The 17,780-nt window shown below is 44.2% G+C and overlaps 1 protein-coding gene across 1 annotated transcript; it reads left to right on the top strand.

Moving 5' to 3' along the window:
- Nucleotides 1-1,108: 1,108 nt before the first annotated feature.
- a1cf (apobec1 complementation factor) lies at nt 1,109-16,770 on the top strand (the record flags this gene model as incomplete). The annotated part of the gene is made up of 12 exons (XM_080789099.1): nt 1,109-1,207; nt 3,992-4,126; nt 4,501-4,631; nt 6,044-6,282; nt 9,880-10,044; nt 10,866-10,963; nt 11,569-11,709; nt 12,052-12,199; nt 13,875-14,149; nt 15,268-15,404; nt 16,291-16,460; nt 16,634-16,770. The coding sequence occupies 12 exons, from the start codon at nt 1,109-1,111 to the stop codon at nt 16,768-16,770; spliced, it is 1,875 nt and encodes a 624-aa protein (XP_080645225.1).
- Nucleotides 16,771-17,780: the final 1,010 nt, after the last annotated feature.

Raw genomic sequence — 17,780 nt, 5'->3', positions numbered from 1 at the left:
CCACCACGTACACCCCCACAGGGAGTGGTGCACTCAGTGCAGTGCCCGGTGTCAGATTGTATGGGCCATTTGCACCAAGAAAGATTAAGCCTTAATCTGGTTTAAATCAAGGTTTATCTATTAATCCAGTTGCACCAAACTTTAAACCTAGTTTTCACTAATCCGGTTTAGTTTTAAACCATCCTTGGTTTTGTTTTTTTAATCTTGGTTTTAATTTTCACAGTAAACCTGGATTAATGTCAATCCTGTTGCACCACTACTTTAAACTTTGATTTAAGTATCAATAAGGGATTAATTCTAAACCAGCAGGAGAGGAGGTTTAATTGAAAACAACATGGCAGCATATATACCTCTACATGTTTGTTGTTGTTTGGGAAACTATCGGAGGAAGTGGTGGTGTGTGTGATCGACGGAACAGATCTATAAACCTACCACGCACCACGGAGTGACCATACTTCTTTTGTTTTTTTTAGCGAGCGAGACGACTTTTATTATTATATATATTTTAGCTGCAGGCACTATAATTTAAACATTCTCAAATATGAATGAAATAGTAATGCTAATGATGCTCACGACTGCTGCTGTTTATTTACAGCGCAAAACCAAGATGGCGGACACACAACAAAGTTTAATCCATGAATTAATCACAGTTTCAAGTTTTAATCACAGTTTAATGGATTTTAATCACAGGTTAAGGATTTAATCACAGATCTGTTGAGCAATGCTTAAAATTAAGTGGTGCAATTAACACAACTCGAATTAAAATTAATCCTTGATCAACAAATCCCTGATTAACACTAAACTAAACTTTATTTAATCTTTCTTGGTGCAAACGGCCCTATATCTCCATATATGGAGCTGGCCTGTTCTGACATCACAACTCCATATTCGAGCATCATGCCTGACAAAGAACTCCATATATGGGCATAAAAGGGACACAGACACGTTCCAAGTAGGCCAGTGCCCAACGGGGCACCGCTCTAATGTATATAGAAGTTATTGATGTCAGTTGTTTTAACAGAATGTGTTGCGTTTTGTGTTTTGTCTTTGTTTTTGCAGTGAGCACCGCTAATTTCCCTGATTTACATATCGCTGTCAATCACACCCAATGGAAACCAATCAGAAAGCAGGAGACGGTTTGGCGGGAACACAGAAGGAGGCGGCACTCAGGAACCTCATCCAACGAACAGGATACCAGCTAGTACAGGTAACACAATCACACACAACACCTCTATGATACCAGCTAGTACAGGTAACACAATCACACACAACACCCCTATGAAAGTACAGGTAACACAATCACACACAACACCTACCAGCTAGTACATGCAGGTAACACAATCACACATAACACCCCTATGATACCAGCTAGTACAGGTAACACAATCACACATAACACCCCTATGATACCAGCTAGTACAGGTAACACAATCACACATAACACCCCTATGATACCAGCTAGTACAGGTAACACAATCACACATAACACCCCTATGATACCAGCTAGTACAGGTAACACAATCACACATAACACCCCTATGATACCAGCTAGTACAGGTAACACAATCACACACAACACCCCTATGAAAGTACAGGTAACACAATCACACACAACACCTACCAGCTAGTACATGCAGGTAACACAATCACACATAACACCCCTATGATACCAGCTAGTACAGGTAACACAATCACACATAACACCCCTATGATACCAGCTAGTACAGGTAACACAATCACACATAACACCCCTATGATACCAGCTAGTACAGGTAACACAATCACACATAACACCCCTATGATACCAGTTAGTACAGGTAACACAATCACACATAACACCCTATATCACTGTTTCCCAAACATTGGGCTCTACAAGCTCATAGTGTGGATCTGCTATTTTAGAAAAATCGAGGAAATGTGACGCACATCTTTGATTTTGAATATATTCTTTCAGAGCTAACGTTTTTAACTCAAATCTTTGCTGCTGGGGGGGGGGGGGGTCCCTGGAACAACATATTTTCAGATGGGGGGGGTCGGTGGCCAATTACATTACATTTTTGGGGTCCTTGACAATATGAAATAGTTTGAAAACCACTGACATAGAAACATGGGTTTTTCATAAAATAAGATAAGTGCTATGGGTTCCACGTGAACATAATCACAGAAACACTTTTAATTCTACTTAATAGCAGTTTTTGTTCCATGTGTGCAGCATCTATACAGGCTACTCATCCCAGGACTGGAGTTTGTCTAGACCAGTGACATATTTATTTCACAAATTTACAAATGTTGTACATGGCAGGAACACTCATATGCATGAGAGGATTTGTATAAAAAAAAAAAAAAAAAGAGGCTATTTTAAGTAATTTTGCTGGGGACCGGCCCTGTGGAACTCTCTCAATGCCCCCCCGGGGGTCCAAAGTTACACATTAATATTGATGTGCTTATTGCCTCACCTGGTTATATGACCTATATGCCGCTATTGTGTTCATGCAGGTATATAGCCTGGCTAATAAACCAGACTATAATATCACACAACACTGTCGTGCAGGGACTAATAATATCACACAACAATGCATGCAATTTGTTTTGCCAACGGCTGATTCGGTCTGGCTTATTAGCCAGGCTAGTGTTCGGGGGTGTTCACGCCCGCGCTATGGGGGGGGGGGGGGGATTATCTGCTCCATATCATGAACTACACTATACATTCAACTGGGTTAGAGAGTGTTTCTTTGAATGCAGTTTGTTTACTTACCCAGTCACAACAGTCGCACATCATCATCCTGTCTTCATTAGGAAAGGAACAAAGGCCAATTAAGTCAGCTATAAACAACAACAACAGTAGCCGCTACAGCAGAGACGCCAGATAATGGTGTGGTGTTGTTACTAGTAACTTTGAATTCTTATTCTGCGGTGTTCTTTTTGTGTCCCTCTGGCATCACCTGGTGGTGAAGCTATCAAACAGCTCTATAATCTCTATTATGCAATGGTTTCCTGCATGGCAAGTGATATGGGTGCCATGACAAAATAAATCCATGGGGTGCCTCAGAATCATGGGAATCATGGGAATCATGTCCGTATAGGCTACACGGGCAAAATGTGTCCGTGGCACTTTTCTTTCTGTTTTACACACCATTATAATGTTTTTATCATAACACCCACTTACTGAATGTCAAGTCTCCAGTTGATAGTCTCCAGTTTTTCATGTGTTTATGAGGTGACAGTACTTCATTAGACACCCTGGAGTTGTTTTTATGTGCAATGGTGCATTCACTTTGTATTTAGGGTTTCTTCCTGGAGGCTGAACCCTTGACAGTCAAACGGGCCAATGAAGTAAACAGTAATAATAGTGACACCACACTATTAGCCCCTCCCCTAACCCCTCCCCCTTTATCATACAACTACAGCTGTGGGTGCGGCTTCAGTTCAGGTGGATCACCACCCACCAGGCAAAACCAGGCATACTTAATGAACTGGTGGGCGTGTCCACATAACAGCATGATTTTAACAAATACTGTTAAAATCCCCCTTATATTATAATAATACCTGATGATCATGTTTTAGGGTGGAAAATGTTGCAAATGGAACACTTGGTATAGTTACCCTTGTTTTAACTAAGCATTATATCATTATGTAATACTTTAGCTATTGAACAAAAATCGTGAAAATACGGCACAAATCTTTGAATGTATATTCTTTCAGAATACTTTTTTTTTTTAATTTCGACGTCAGGCCTAAATGGGTATAATAAACACTTGAAGAATTTACAATTTAGATCAGTGGACCCAGAGATGAACAAAACGCTGTAGGCCTATATGAATGAAACGGGGGTCCGTGGCCTAAAAAGCATGTCAAACCGGGGCGGCCGGGTCTTTGAAATTTAAGAATCACTGATCTCTCTCTCTCTCTCTCTCTCTCTCTCTCTCTCTCTCTCTCTCTCTCTCTCTCTCTCTCTCTCTCTCTCTCTCTCTCTCTCTCTCCTCCTCTTCAGGAGAATGGACAGAGGAGGTACGGCGGACCCCCTCCAGGCTGGGACGGACCACCTCCCGAGAGAGGAAGCGAGATCTTCATCGGGAAACTGCCCCGGGACCTGTTTGAAGACGAGCTGGTTCCTCTCTGTGAGAAGGTATATACAGGCATGACGCACGCACGCACGCACGCACAAATGTCCTATAGAAACTATTCAACTTCAGCGGTGCAAAAGTAACTAAAGTGTACTGTAAAGTATACATTTTGAGGTATTTGTACTTTACTTGAGTGTACTGCATCTCAGAGGCAAATAGTGTGCTTTTACTCTACATTTATCTAATCATTACAAAACATTCATTAACCAATATATATTTTGGGTAATTTGAAAGTAGCCGATCTACAAGCTCACAATGTGTCGCGATGCAATGCATTGTGAGCTTGTAGATTGGCTATTTTGCACGCATTGTGAGCTTGTAGATTGGCTATTTTTTGTTTATACTGTACCCCTCTCTCTCTCTCTCTCTCCTATAGTTTGGTAAGCTGTATGAAGTGAGGATGATGATGGACTTCAACGGTAACAACAGAGGCTACGCCTTCGTCACCTTCACCGCCAAACAGGAAGCTAAGACGGCCATGAAGCAACTCAACAACTATGAAATCAGGTCATTGTTGTTATTATTATTACTATTATTATTAGGGGTCTACCAGGGAGGGACGTGTCACGTGCACGCATAGACATCAAACCGCCCCCCTATAAGGTCTTCCACTGCTGGCCTGCTTCGCTTTGCCTAAAAAAATGGCAACAAAAAAATACGGGGAAGCAGCTTTTTGCTTCTACGGGCCCACGGCGTGGAACAAACTCCCACTGTACCTTCGACAGGCAGCCTCTGTAGACATTTTTAAAGCACAGCTCAAGTCAAGACCCACTTCTACACCCTTGCTTTTAATTTAATAAGAAGAATTGATCTTTTATTTTTTGTTATTCATGTCCTCACTGTATTGCATTACTGCTTGTTCTTTTTAATGTTTATGCCTTGCTTTTCTTTTCTTTTTTTTCTCCATTGCTCTGTAAAGCACTTTGAGCTGCATTTCATGTCATGAAGGGTGCTATACAAATAAAGTTTTATTATTATTTTAAAGTTGCCCGAACGGCCAAGGCTCCAAGAACAGTCAGAAATGCCGTTTCAGGGTATTTATTTCTCCCCCAAAACTCCTCCACCAAAGTCCAGTACAGGTTCAACAGGACATTAACAATAATACTGAAAAATGACAAAACGAAATAAACACGCTGGCAAGGTGAACCTTGAACCTTGAACCTTGAACCTTGAACCTTGAACAAAACCCAAATGGATAAGAGCACTCTTCAGGCTGTACCCTGATCACACAAGGCCCTGTCGCTCTCCCTCAGGGATGTTACCTGTGTCACAGCTAACTAACTAGCCTGTCCCTGCAGCCTCCTTCAAATAGGAGTGGATCCTACCACTGGGCACAGACTCAATTAGCACATTTCATCTCAAATAGCCTACTTCACTAATATAAATTACTTCCAACCAACAACACCTTGAATAAACAGTAACCTAAACATTCTCAATAATGTGTTACAATTAAACAAGTATAAATAAGCATGAACTCAAATGACAAATTATAATCAAAGCATAAGGAGGAGCACCCCTCTCCTGCATTGCACTTGGCCCTTTTCCTAAATCAAGGGAAATGCCACCAGCAGTGCAGGAGAGACAACTGACCAATCAGTGATTACGATCTCAATAAAGTTTAAAACCATGCATAGTCCTGGCATGTTATATAGGAAACAGTTTCATGTGTGTTTGTATCGACCGATTCACAGAGGAGTGCCCTGGGCGCGGCCATTACTGAGGTGTAATACATGGAGACCAGGTGTAGCTAATCAGTGCTGCTGCACTTAATGGTACACCTCAGTAATGGCCGCACCCATAGGAAACCCCTCTGTGAATCGGTCTATATATAGGGCACGGGTTGCCCTGTGACAATTATTATTATTATTAACGCTCTGTGCACGTCCCCTGGTCCCCCCCCACACACACACACACTGCAGGAACGGCCGCCTGCTGGGCGTGTGCGCCAGCGTGGACAACTGCCGCCTGTTCGTGGGCGGCATCCCCAAGACCAAGAAGCGCGAGGAGATCCTGTCGGAGGTGCGGAAGGTCACCGACGGCGTGGTGGAGGTCATCGTCTACCCCTCCGCCGCCGACAAGGCCAAGAACCGCGGCTTCGCCTTCGTGGAGTACGAGAGCCACCGCGCGGCCGCCATGGCCCGGAGGAAGCTGCTGCCAGGTGAGCGCGCGGCCGCACGTGCGTGTGTGCGTGTGTGTGCGCGTGTGTGTGTGTGTGTATGTGTGTTCTGGTGGAACGTATTATGGCCTTGGGATATAACTGTCAACTTATTGTCCTTGTATTTGGAAGTCTGGGCCATGTCCATAAACTTGTGCTCAGGGGTTTGCAATTGGGTGGATTGCTAAAAACAAATGCAAAAAAGCTGGCTAAATACTGTTCTGTCTCAGCTACTATGGGCAGTCTGTCTGTCTGGAGAAGGCGTTGTTTCATTTATCCCTAGGAGGCTTAAAAAAAAACCAAAACAAACATCCTGTCTAGTAGTATCAAGTATATAGTATGTCAACAATGTGCTGTATATATATATATATATATTTTTTTTTAATATATACTTTCTCTTCTTTTCCCTCTGTGTGTTAAGCGCATGTGCAGCAGCTTGGTTGGACCATGTAATGTATAACCTTATTCTGACCAGTGTTTGGGTCTATTCTGTATACGCCTCTTGTGCAGATCCAAATAAAAGAAATCAAATGTGCGTGTGTGTGTGCGCGCGACGCCGTGTGTGCTTATATTAGTATATATATACTTGGGGGCGTGCTCTCTCCTCCGCATCTATATAGGTGGAGTTGGCGAAAGGGCCTTTCTTGTGTGGCGTTCTCCACGTCTCCCCTAAGAAGCATGCAGTGATCCTGGTCCCTATACTGCACACCTCCAGCCCCCCAACCCCCCCCCCCCCCCCCCTCCGGTCAGCCTGGGCATGATGAAGGGGAAAGGAGAGAAAATGACAGAGATTGCATGCATATATACATTGCAATGATAACTTTTGTCAAAATCAATCAAAATCAAATGACGTTCAAGTTAAAAAAAAAAGACTTTCGTCGTACCAAAGTGCAGCTATGTATACAGTCATGTCTTGTGACATTATGTGACATGAACGATGTGTGACATGTCTTCATGTCCTCTGGACATGTCACACTAATGTCCATGGGGCGCCACTAATCTCTACACTGTACTGTATAGACTGTGCATCTATTCTAATAATAATAATAATGAATTGCATTTCTATAGCGCTTTTCCCAAGTGCTCAAAGCGCTTTACGATGGTTCATTCATTCATACGTTGGGAGGTGAAGCGGCGAACAGTCGACGCCAGCGTCCTCACTTCACCACATTCAGACACCAATGGTGGCGAGCTCACACCGACCAGCTCATTCTCCCCACTTCTTGCATGCCTTTTCATACATCGTTGCACACAAGGCCAAAACAGTGTCATTGTTGTGCCCCCAAACCAAACACAAAGGCATATGGAGGGAGGTATATAAGCATGCCTCCTGGTGTAGATTTGTACTCTACCGGAGCGCACCTTTCTAGATATTTAAACGCATGGTGTAGTGTCGGTCCTAAACGTTGACACTACAAACAAAAACTGATGTCCAAAACATTGACATAGTTTAAACCCATTTAGGCCTGACCTCAACATTCTAAAAGAAATCTTCTAAATCCTCCAGTTTTCTGAAATAAATATTTTCACGATTTTTCAAAAATAGCAGACCTACAAGCTCGTAGCGCGCCACTCGGTGGCGCGCTATGAGCTTGTAGATCTGCTATTTTTCAATGGCTAAATTATTAAATTATTAATGTTTAAAACGCCAAAAGGGGTTCCCACCCAAAATGGGTTAAATGATATGTATTCACCATATCACTTAGTATAGGCTTGTACAAAAAACATGAACGAAACAGTCAGCATAACAGAAATGACAGTCAGTCAACAAACTGTTTGCCTCTTTAAAGGATAAAGGTCATTACACACTGGCGAATTGGCGACGCGATATATTCGTGCGAATAATTCGCATTTTAAAAAAAACAATTGAAGTCCATGCAAGCTTCCACATCAGTGGCGAATGTGCGAAAATGCGACCGTTTTCGCTCTTTATTTGTTCGCTCTGGTGTCGTATTTTGCAGAGATTCGCGGGCGAACTGCAACATGCAATATTTCGCATTTTCAGATCGCTTATTCGCATCGCGTCGCTAATTCGCCAGTGTGTAATGACCTTAAGGATCGGCCTCAGGTCTAGATGGGTAAAATGTACATTTCTGTTACAACGGAAGACATTTCTCTGACACACGACATTCATAAACGATGACTAAAGTCAGTGAGGAGGACGTGCAGGAACATCAGCCATGTTATCTTTTAAAGGTCAACATCCTCTGCTGGACACGTCGTAGGGCGCGTTCGGAAATAGCGCACTGAGCGCACTGTGCAATGCAAACTAATAGGCGAGTGCACGGTGCGCGTTTCCGAACGCACCCATAATGTCACAGAGCGGCCTTCTATACTGTACTTCACCTATACTGTGCGGACTATTCTTGTGTCATGGTCCAATGGTTGCAGAGCTTTCAGGAGGGGTGTCGATAAGATAAGGCTACACACTACACACTACACACTACACACTACAGTCAAGCCCCGCCCGTGGTTGTACCCGCCTCTTCGCACCCATTGGTTGCCGTGACAAAAAATCCTTTCTCTCCATCCACTATACCATTAAAACAACCCGTTTCTTTTTTTTCTCAGTTGGTTGTATTGATATTCTGTGTATTCAATTCTTATTTCAAACTTGCGGTATCAGTAAAAAAGGGACATCTATAGCAGGTGCAGCATTGGTGTGACCTTGCATAATATCTTCCTCCCAAAATGACGTTATATGGCAAATTCAACACAGACAACCATGTCTGCCAACGACTTAATTGACTGCTTTTTTAGCAACTCCCACAGCGCCAACGACGTCTTTATCGTCTTTTTCAGACGGGTATAACATTGGACCAAAAAAATGAAAAAATGAAAATGAAAATTAAATAAAAAAATGTATAGAGACTGGCGCTTAGGGACTTTTTGGCACTTCTTAAAAGCGATGGATGAGTTAAGGGAAAAGGGTGGTATATATATACGAGGCAGAAAGAGCCTTAAGCTGTCAGTCAGGGACCATGAATGGGAAAAGGGCTCACACAATGGGGTCAAAGTTCTCTATCGTTAGAGAGCAACGCGGTCGTAAAGATGCAACGCTCCTGCGAAAACACAGGGACTCATTATAGGTCATATAATATAGCCCTCCTAGCTTCGCACCAGGACTGTATAACGGAGGAAGATTAAGACGCTCAATTCTGTCCCTTTATCATCTCTCGCCCTACCTCTCTCTCTCTCTCTCTCCCTCCCTCTCTCTCTCCCCCTCCCCCCCAAACCCTAACCCTAAACCCAACTGCATTTACTTAATCACAAATCACAAAATGTGGTTTACAATATGTCGGAGAAACGGGTAAAACAACAGGTACTAGGCTGGGACAACACAGATACAATATTAACAATGCCAAAAAAGACAACCACAAGATTTGTGCAACATTTCATGGCTCACGGCATTGAAGCTCTAAAATGCGCTGGACTTCAACACAATCCCAACTGGACAGTTTTAGGACAAAGACGTTTTAATGAAAAACAGTGGATTAAGAACCTCAACACGGATTTTCCTGGAGGCTTAAACATGCCTAAACACATGTGTAGGCACAGTGCACTGAAGTTGTTTAATTCCCCCTCCCCCCCCCCCCCAAGGTCGCATCCAGCTGTGGGGTCACGCCATAGCCGTGGACTGGGCGGAGCCCGAGGTGGAGGTGGACGAGGACACCATGTCCACGGTGAAGATCCTGTACGTGAGGAACCTGATGCTGCAGACCACCGAGGAGGTCATCGAGAAGGAGTTCAACACCCTGAAGCCAGGTGTGTTCATTTAAGTGAACTGAAATAGAATCAAATTTAAAAAAAATGACCTGCACACCATCTACAGACTATGCATTTTTTCCCATAGGCATTTCAAGACGTATTTATTTAAAGACCTTTTAAGCGTCGTACGAAGCCAACTCTTGTCGTGACAAATCATGACACAATATTTTGGACCAAACAAATAATTTCAAAGAGGAAAAAACAACAAAAAAAAGTGTGGTAAAACCTGCCGTTTTTTTCTACTTTCTACTTCTTTGTTTGGCCCGAAAGATTGTGTGTGTTGTCATGATTTGTCACGACAAGAGTTGGCTTCGTATGACGCTTAAGAGGTCGTTAAATAAGTACGTTTTGAAATGCCTATGGGAAAAATGCATTGGGATTAATTTCCTGGGCCACTCGTTGTTCTGAAAGGGGGAGGGACTGGGACGCTCTATGGACAACTATTAACGTTTCGGTAAATAGACATTCTTTAGGCATCTGAGATACATCTAGTCTGAAAAATAGTTAACCGGACATGAAATATAGAAACGGGCTTTGCAAAAAAGTGCTCACTTTAACTGTATTATGTGTTTTTGAAAACACTAAAACTAACTAAAAGTGCATAGAGAAAATCTATCTGTCTTCCATGTAGTTGTGTCAGTTATAACCTGGCATGTTTTACACTAAACTAAACCAAACACAATTGAAAACATAAAGTCACAAAAAAACGTCAACGTGTGTGTGTGTGTGTGTGTGTGTGCGCGCGCGCGCGCGTGCGTGCGTGCGTGCGTGCGTGCGTGCGTGCGTGCGTGCGTGTGTGTGCGTGCGTGCGTCTCTAGGTGCTGTGGAGAGAGTGAAGAAGATCAGAGACTATGCTTTCGTCCATTTCTCTCAGAGGGAAGACGCCGTTAATGCCATGAACGCCCTCAACGGCAAGGTCTGAACTGAGGACGATCCTACAAATAAATGTCTTCTAAATCATGACAGTTTTCTGTAAAACCTCATGTTTCTATGTCAGTTGGTTCTGAAACTATTTCATGTCAAGGACCTCAGAAATGTTATGAAATTATGGCTGCCGACCCCCCATCTGAAAATATGTTGTTCCAGGGACTCCCTGGAAGCAAAGATTTGAGTTAAACACGTTCACTCTGGGCCCGGACGGTTAGCTCAACCGTCTGGGCACCTATAGGCTGCTAAGCCAGCCTGACGGCGTGCCGCGGGTTCGACTCCCGATCCCGACGGCCTTTGCTGTTACAACTCCCATCCTGTTACTACTCATATAGTCTAGGGGTAAGATGAGTAGGCAACATAGGAAGGAGGAACAGGTCATGGCCATGGTCAAATGCGAGGTATTATTATAATAATATATAATTAAGCAATATTACAAGAGAGAGGGTGTGGGTTAACGTGATTATTGCCACGACAGGGATGCGAGTCAGGAACGAGACGGAGTCGAGTTCCGCAAGCATCACTGAAGTGACTCTCTGTGTCTCTCTGTCTCTGTCTGTCTCTGTCTCTCTGTCTGTCTCTGTCTCTCTATAGGTCTTAGATGGTTCTCCTATAGAGGTGACTCTAGCCAAGCCTGTGGACAAGGACAGCTATGTGCGCTACACCAGGGGGACGGGGGGCCGCAGTGCTTCCTCTCTGCTGCAGACCGACTACGCTGCCTACAGCCTGGGACAAGTGCCGGTCCGATACTTACCCAATTAATGCATAACATGAGCTTGTAAATCTGATATATATATATATATATATATATATATATAATTTTTTGGGGGGGGATTATAGGATTTAGAACCTTATAGTTTAGAACAGAGAACAGATATGCAAGCTCACAGCTTGTACATCTGCTAATTTTGAACATTTTTGGAAAAACCTTGAAAGTGTTTAATTATTTTGATATTAATGCATTGACTAATACTAATTTCAACTAGGGCAGCCCACTTATTTAATGGATTTACTTAATGTCAATTAAACATGTCCAATACTCTCCTCTCCTCTCCTCTCCTCTCCTCTCCTCTCCAGGTGTATGATCCTACGACAGCCTACCTGGGTGCGCCAGTGTTCTACGCTCCCCAGGCGTACGCGGCCATCCCCAGTCAGTTCCGCTTCCCAGGGGCCAAGGCTCAGCACATCGGGGGCCGGGGTCTGATCAGGACCCCCTCAGTCAGAGGTAAGTGATGGAAATCATTCTGAGCTTTCGCTCATAATCATATATATACGACCTATAAAGGGTATATATATATATATGCGCCTGCATAAAGATTGACAAAGTGAGTTTAACGTCGTTTAATGCAATCAGATAGGACTTTTCGGTTTGGATCAATGGGCTGTCGAGGCCAGAAAGCCGTTAAGTGAATTTACTGCATTGTGTGTGTAGCATTTTGCTCATTCAAAGTCTGCTGACACTGCCTGCATAATATTACAGTCTGATTGAAGCAAACCGTCCAAATCTGAACACAAAAATAAATTATTTGTGTGCTTGAACATTCTTCTTAAGCCAGCAACTTGAATCAAAATAAATGCATACAGTAGCCTATAGGCTACACATATGAACTCAATTCAAATCAAATCAAACATGTGAGAATGAAGGACCATCACGTGAATAATATCAAAATAAAATGGAAAAACTCAATCAAAATGGGGACAATAAATGATTGAATGGAGACTAATATGTACAATGGTGGTCTCCAAAGAGGGACAGACACATGAGAGTTGGAAGACAGACTGAAGCCGTGCTTCACTGTACCGTGCTGCAGGCCGAGGCAGAGATATCACATGACCCACACAGCTGAAGCCATCAATACAAGACAAACTGATTATTAGTGTGTAATGTTTCCAGATGTCATTTTATGTATTATGTCTTTATAGCAAAAGGCCGATGCACACGTCAAAAGGCTGCATGGTGATAGGTGCGTATAGGGCAATTGAGAATATAATGAAAAGGGTATCTTTGAAAGACAAAGAAGAGGTCCCGCACACTGTCAGAGACCACCATGGGACCACTTCTTTGTCTTTCAAAGATACCCTTTTCATTTATGTACGTCTGACATAATGAGACACATGAGACTATCCACTAATAGCCAAGACGAGACGGACACGGACCACCCGCAATCGTGTCATATGGACCACTAATAGTCAGACTATTACAGTGCAGAACTATTCCACAATCTCCGAATGCTATATAATAGAGTCTATAGGGAGGGACTACACACGAAATCCGAATAACAAAACTGGCATTTCCGTTCATAAAAAAAAAATATATTTTAACATCCATGTCTGCTAAGCAGCAAGCTATATGCAGCCTATATTTATGCTTAAATGATTTAGATTTTTGAGTGGTGCAACCACTCCAAGGACCAGCAATGTCCGTGACGTTATAACCCACCCATGCGCCTATTACACTGTGAGCACGAGTATGACTATTTAGTACCGGTAGGGGGTGCTGTTGCCAGAAACAGAGAGAGAGAGACAGTGCAGCACTGTTGCCTGCTAATGAGAGAACGAGAGAGAGAGAGAGAGACAGAGAGAGAGTAGTCAATGGAAATTATCAAATTGGATGAGCAAAGTGTTACAAAAGCCACCCAACACAACAGCTGCTCCCCTCGTTCACAATCAGTTGAACCCCCCCCCCCCCCCCCCCCCCCGTCGTGTACAGTATGGTGGCTCCCGCTGTGTGGTGCGTGTGCATGTGTGTGTGTGTGTGTGTGTGTTTGGTTTCACACGTGATTCACATAATTACAGTGATTATCTGGTATACACGTACTCATCATCGACGTACGGTACGACAATACCAATTTGATTTCCCCGGTGATTTTTCTGCTGATTCCCCTCCTTCCTCCATGTAGAAGTTTACATGACTGTGCCCGTAGGGGCCGCGGGGGTGCGGGGGCTGGGCGGGCGGGGCTACCTGGCCTACAGTGCCGGCGGCGGTGGGGGCGGAGCTCCGGGCCTCCACGGAAGAGGCGGAGCCGCCGCGGCGTATCACCACGGCCTGAAGGCGGCGGAGAAGCTGCAGCGGGCGGAGGAGAAGCTCTACGACCTGCTGCCGGGCATGGAGCTCACCCCTCTCAATCCGGCCGCCATGGCACTCAAGACCTCCGGACTCAAACACCCCACGCAGGTATATATACGGTGGGGGTTCCATTCCTTTCCGCCGACCTGACACCCATAGGTACCTCTAGGTATTTAAAAGTACCTGAGTACCTATGGAAGTCACACCTCTGATGGGTGTGGTTTAGTCTTAAGGACCAGTGTTGTTTTTTGGCACGCGTCAGATTTTAGTCGACTAAATCTACATGTGATTTAGGTCACATTCTCACCTAATACTTCGGTATAGACTCGAATGCGTATGGGTGGGGAAATTGGGAATCTTGCATATTTAATTGGCTGCGGTTTGCCTTCACACTGTCATTCGCAGCAATTGGAAACGCAGCAGGGGGGGGGACCTTTATCAATGTGTTCCATTCATAAACTATAGCCTACACAGTGAAATGAAAAGTGGAAGCGAAGCGAAGCGAAGCGAAGCGAAGCGAAGCGAAGCGAAACCCCCGTTTTTGGGGCGGAGTAAAATGCGGTTCCTTGCTGCTCGAATGAGCCTTCACACCTGCCAGACGAAGCGCACTTTCTGAAAATGCGCAGCAGGGTTCGTTTTAATCGCAGCAAAAGCTCTCTGGTGAGAATGTGACCTTATAGTCGACTAAAAGGTATTTCGGCTGGGCCTTGACGCCGTCGTAATGGCGGATGAATTTTTTACGCTTGCTGGAAATTGCTATTTTCAGCATGCAACCCTACATGTGTAAAATTACTCATACTGGATCTCTTGTGCACTAGTCCCTTCCTAAGATTTTAGTCTATAGTTTTTATTTGTCGACGAAATTGTCAATATATTATTTAGTCTTAGTTTTTATTCATCATAGCTTAGTTTTCATTTAGTTTCCATTTAGTTTTCGGTCGGCAGTGAAAAAAGGTAGTCGACGAACATTTTTCGTCTTGGGTTTAGTCGGCGAAATCAACACTGGGTAGGACGCATGCAATTTTTTTTGCTCCCGATCCGATTTCGATATTTATTTTGAGCCGAATCATTTCCTGGGCCACTCGTCGTTCTGAAAGGGGGCGGGACTGCAACGCTCTATAGGGATGTCCCAATCACGATTGTTTTGCTCCAGATCGGGACAAGTCTATTGTCGACGGTAGTAGACCGTCATGGCTCTCTCTCTCTCTCTCTCTCTCTCCCTGTAGGTTCTAGAGGAGGTGTGTCAGAAGAACAACTGGGGTCAGCCTGTGTACCAGCTCCACTCGGCCATCGGTCCTGACCAGAGGCAGCTGTTCCTCTACAAAGTCACCATCCCCGCCCTGGCCACGCAGTACCCCAACGTGTAGGTCTATACCGTCTAACAACAACACTCATTGTTTTCACAAACACTGGGTCGGGAACCTTAGAGCACAGGATTTCTTCTCCCATCCACTTGCATTAAGTTGCTCAAAAGCGCATGAGGCGATTTCACTCCTATACCGTCCGGGTGTAGGAACAGAGTGCATTCTGGGATGGACTCATCATGAACGCGCTGGCCGTTGACTATCATTGCGCCATTTGCGCGTATTCACGTATTATTATTAAACATGGCGTTCACGTGTTCATGATGGGCCCAATAACATGAACGTGCGCAATGATGTAGTCAACGGACCAGCGCTGGCTCGAGCTGCACTACCGAATTCGGGCCACTATTATGTCCATTTCGCCTCAGGGTTTCCTCCGGGTGCCGTCTCTATTAACCCATTCTGAACGGGAACCCATTTTGGTGTTAGCATCATGCTATGCTTTAGCTATTGAAAAATAGCAGATCTACAAGCTCGTAGCGCGCCACCGAGTGGCGCCGCGCTACGAGCTTGTATAGGTCTGCCATTTTTGAAAAATCGAAGAACGACTTGACATTTTTATAGAATCTGATCTCAGGTCAGAATGGGTTAATCTAGACCAGTGTGTGTCCCAGTGGAAACCTCGTATGTGAATCTGATCTCAGGTCAGAATGGGTTAATATATACTCTTAAGGTCGGGACCCATTTGTGGGCCATTAATTATAGTAATTTCAAAACCTCTTTAAACACTACCCCTCTCTCTGTTTCTGGCGACCTCTACTGGTATAAATAAGTAACATACTCGTGCTCAAACACACACACAGGTACACAGGTACACAGGTACATGGACATTGCTGGTTGTAGGAGTGGTTGCACCACTATAAAATATATATATATATCCCGCAGCCATCCGTTCACCCCAGCCAAGCTGTGCACCGCAGTGGACGAGGCTAAGCTCCATGCCGCAGAGCACACGCTGCAGACCCTGGGTCTGCAGGCAGAGGGCGCCCAGGAGGCCGCTGCCGCCGCCGCCGCGGCCGCCGCTTCTGCTGCTGTGACCTCAGTGGCCTACCAAGGTATGTCGAAGGGTCCGTACCCAAAGAAACAACTAAAGGGCACTAGTCCATACTGTCTCCGACCATCGAACTCTTCGTCGGAAAGCTCCGGTACAACTACATGCGTGTGTGTGTATGTGTGTGTGTGCGTGCGTGTGCGGTTTTGACCACATGTCCTGTCCGTTCTGTGCCAGGCTACACCCTTGCCAGCCCTCCGAGCTCCGTGGCGTCTCAGCTCAAACAGCAGGACCTGACCGCCTACGCCACCTACGAGGGCTACCCCGCCTTCGCCGTGGCCACGCGGCTCGCCGACAGCTACGGGGTGTTCTAGAGAGCGGGGGGCGGACGGACGGACGGACGGACGGACAGACGGGTGGCAGGAACGACGTCCGCCACGAAAGTATTCTGGATGTCGGGCCTTCTGTTGCCGAGAAGAAGAAGAAGGGGGGAAAAAAGTCTTTCCAGATCTATACAATGTGAAGTTTTAACCACTTTTTCAACCACAGTGTCTCTATTTTGGGGGTATTATGTTTATAAGTAAACATGAAAAAAAAACGGGAAAAAAAACATCTAAAATATTCACCATTTTTTATTATTTTCACAATCTTCTAAAATGTTTTTTTTTGTTAAAAAAAGAAAGAAGAAAAAGCTAAAATAGCAGGGGCTCTATATCTCGCGCCCCCCCCCCCAACCCCTTATTCCTAAACTTCTTTGCCATTTTTTACTAGTTTAAAACTAGTACAAATAGTTCAACTATAGCCATACATTGACACGTTGTGAGCTTGTAGATCAGCTATTTGTACTATTTTAAAATGTTTTAAAATATATATATTAAAAAAAAAAAAGGAAAAAAAAAGGCAAATAAGTTTTAGGATGAGAGATGAAAAAAGGGCTGGCGCAAGATCTAGGGCCATTTCGACAACCATGCAACGCATCACATCGCTTGTTTATATCAGCTATTTAACGTAATGTTTTCTGGCTTTTGAAATCATGTCTGTGTATTGGCAGCCAAGTCTGAGCCAAGTCTATGGACTTTTTAAATGTTTGTTTGGAGCACTTTTACGCCATATATGGCATGGCCAAGTCTATAGACTTTTAATGTTTGTATGGGAGAACTTTAAACAAACATTAACGTCACACGAGTGCGTTTTTTTTTTTTTTACAATTTCCGACAGTTAAAGTTCCAGCCGTATGAGACTTTATTTTCTCAACGTATTTTTATCTTTATATGGGGTGGAGGTTTTTTTTACTACTGTGAATGAATGCTAAATCCTGCTCATGGACCATGGGGTCCATGGGCCCTTGCTTTTAAACACACTATTGGCTTTGGATATGACAATA

This window comes from Protomyctophum bolini, assembly GCF_963924005.1.
Source record: "Protomyctophum bolini genome assembly, chromosome: 18".
In the NCBI taxonomy this organism is placed as follows: domain Eukaryota; kingdom Metazoa; phylum Chordata; class Actinopteri; order Myctophiformes; family Myctophidae; genus Protomyctophum; species Protomyctophum bolini.
The sequence above is the reverse complement of the archived record's forward strand: the minus strand, read 5'-3'. Positions and strand labels throughout refer to the sequence as shown.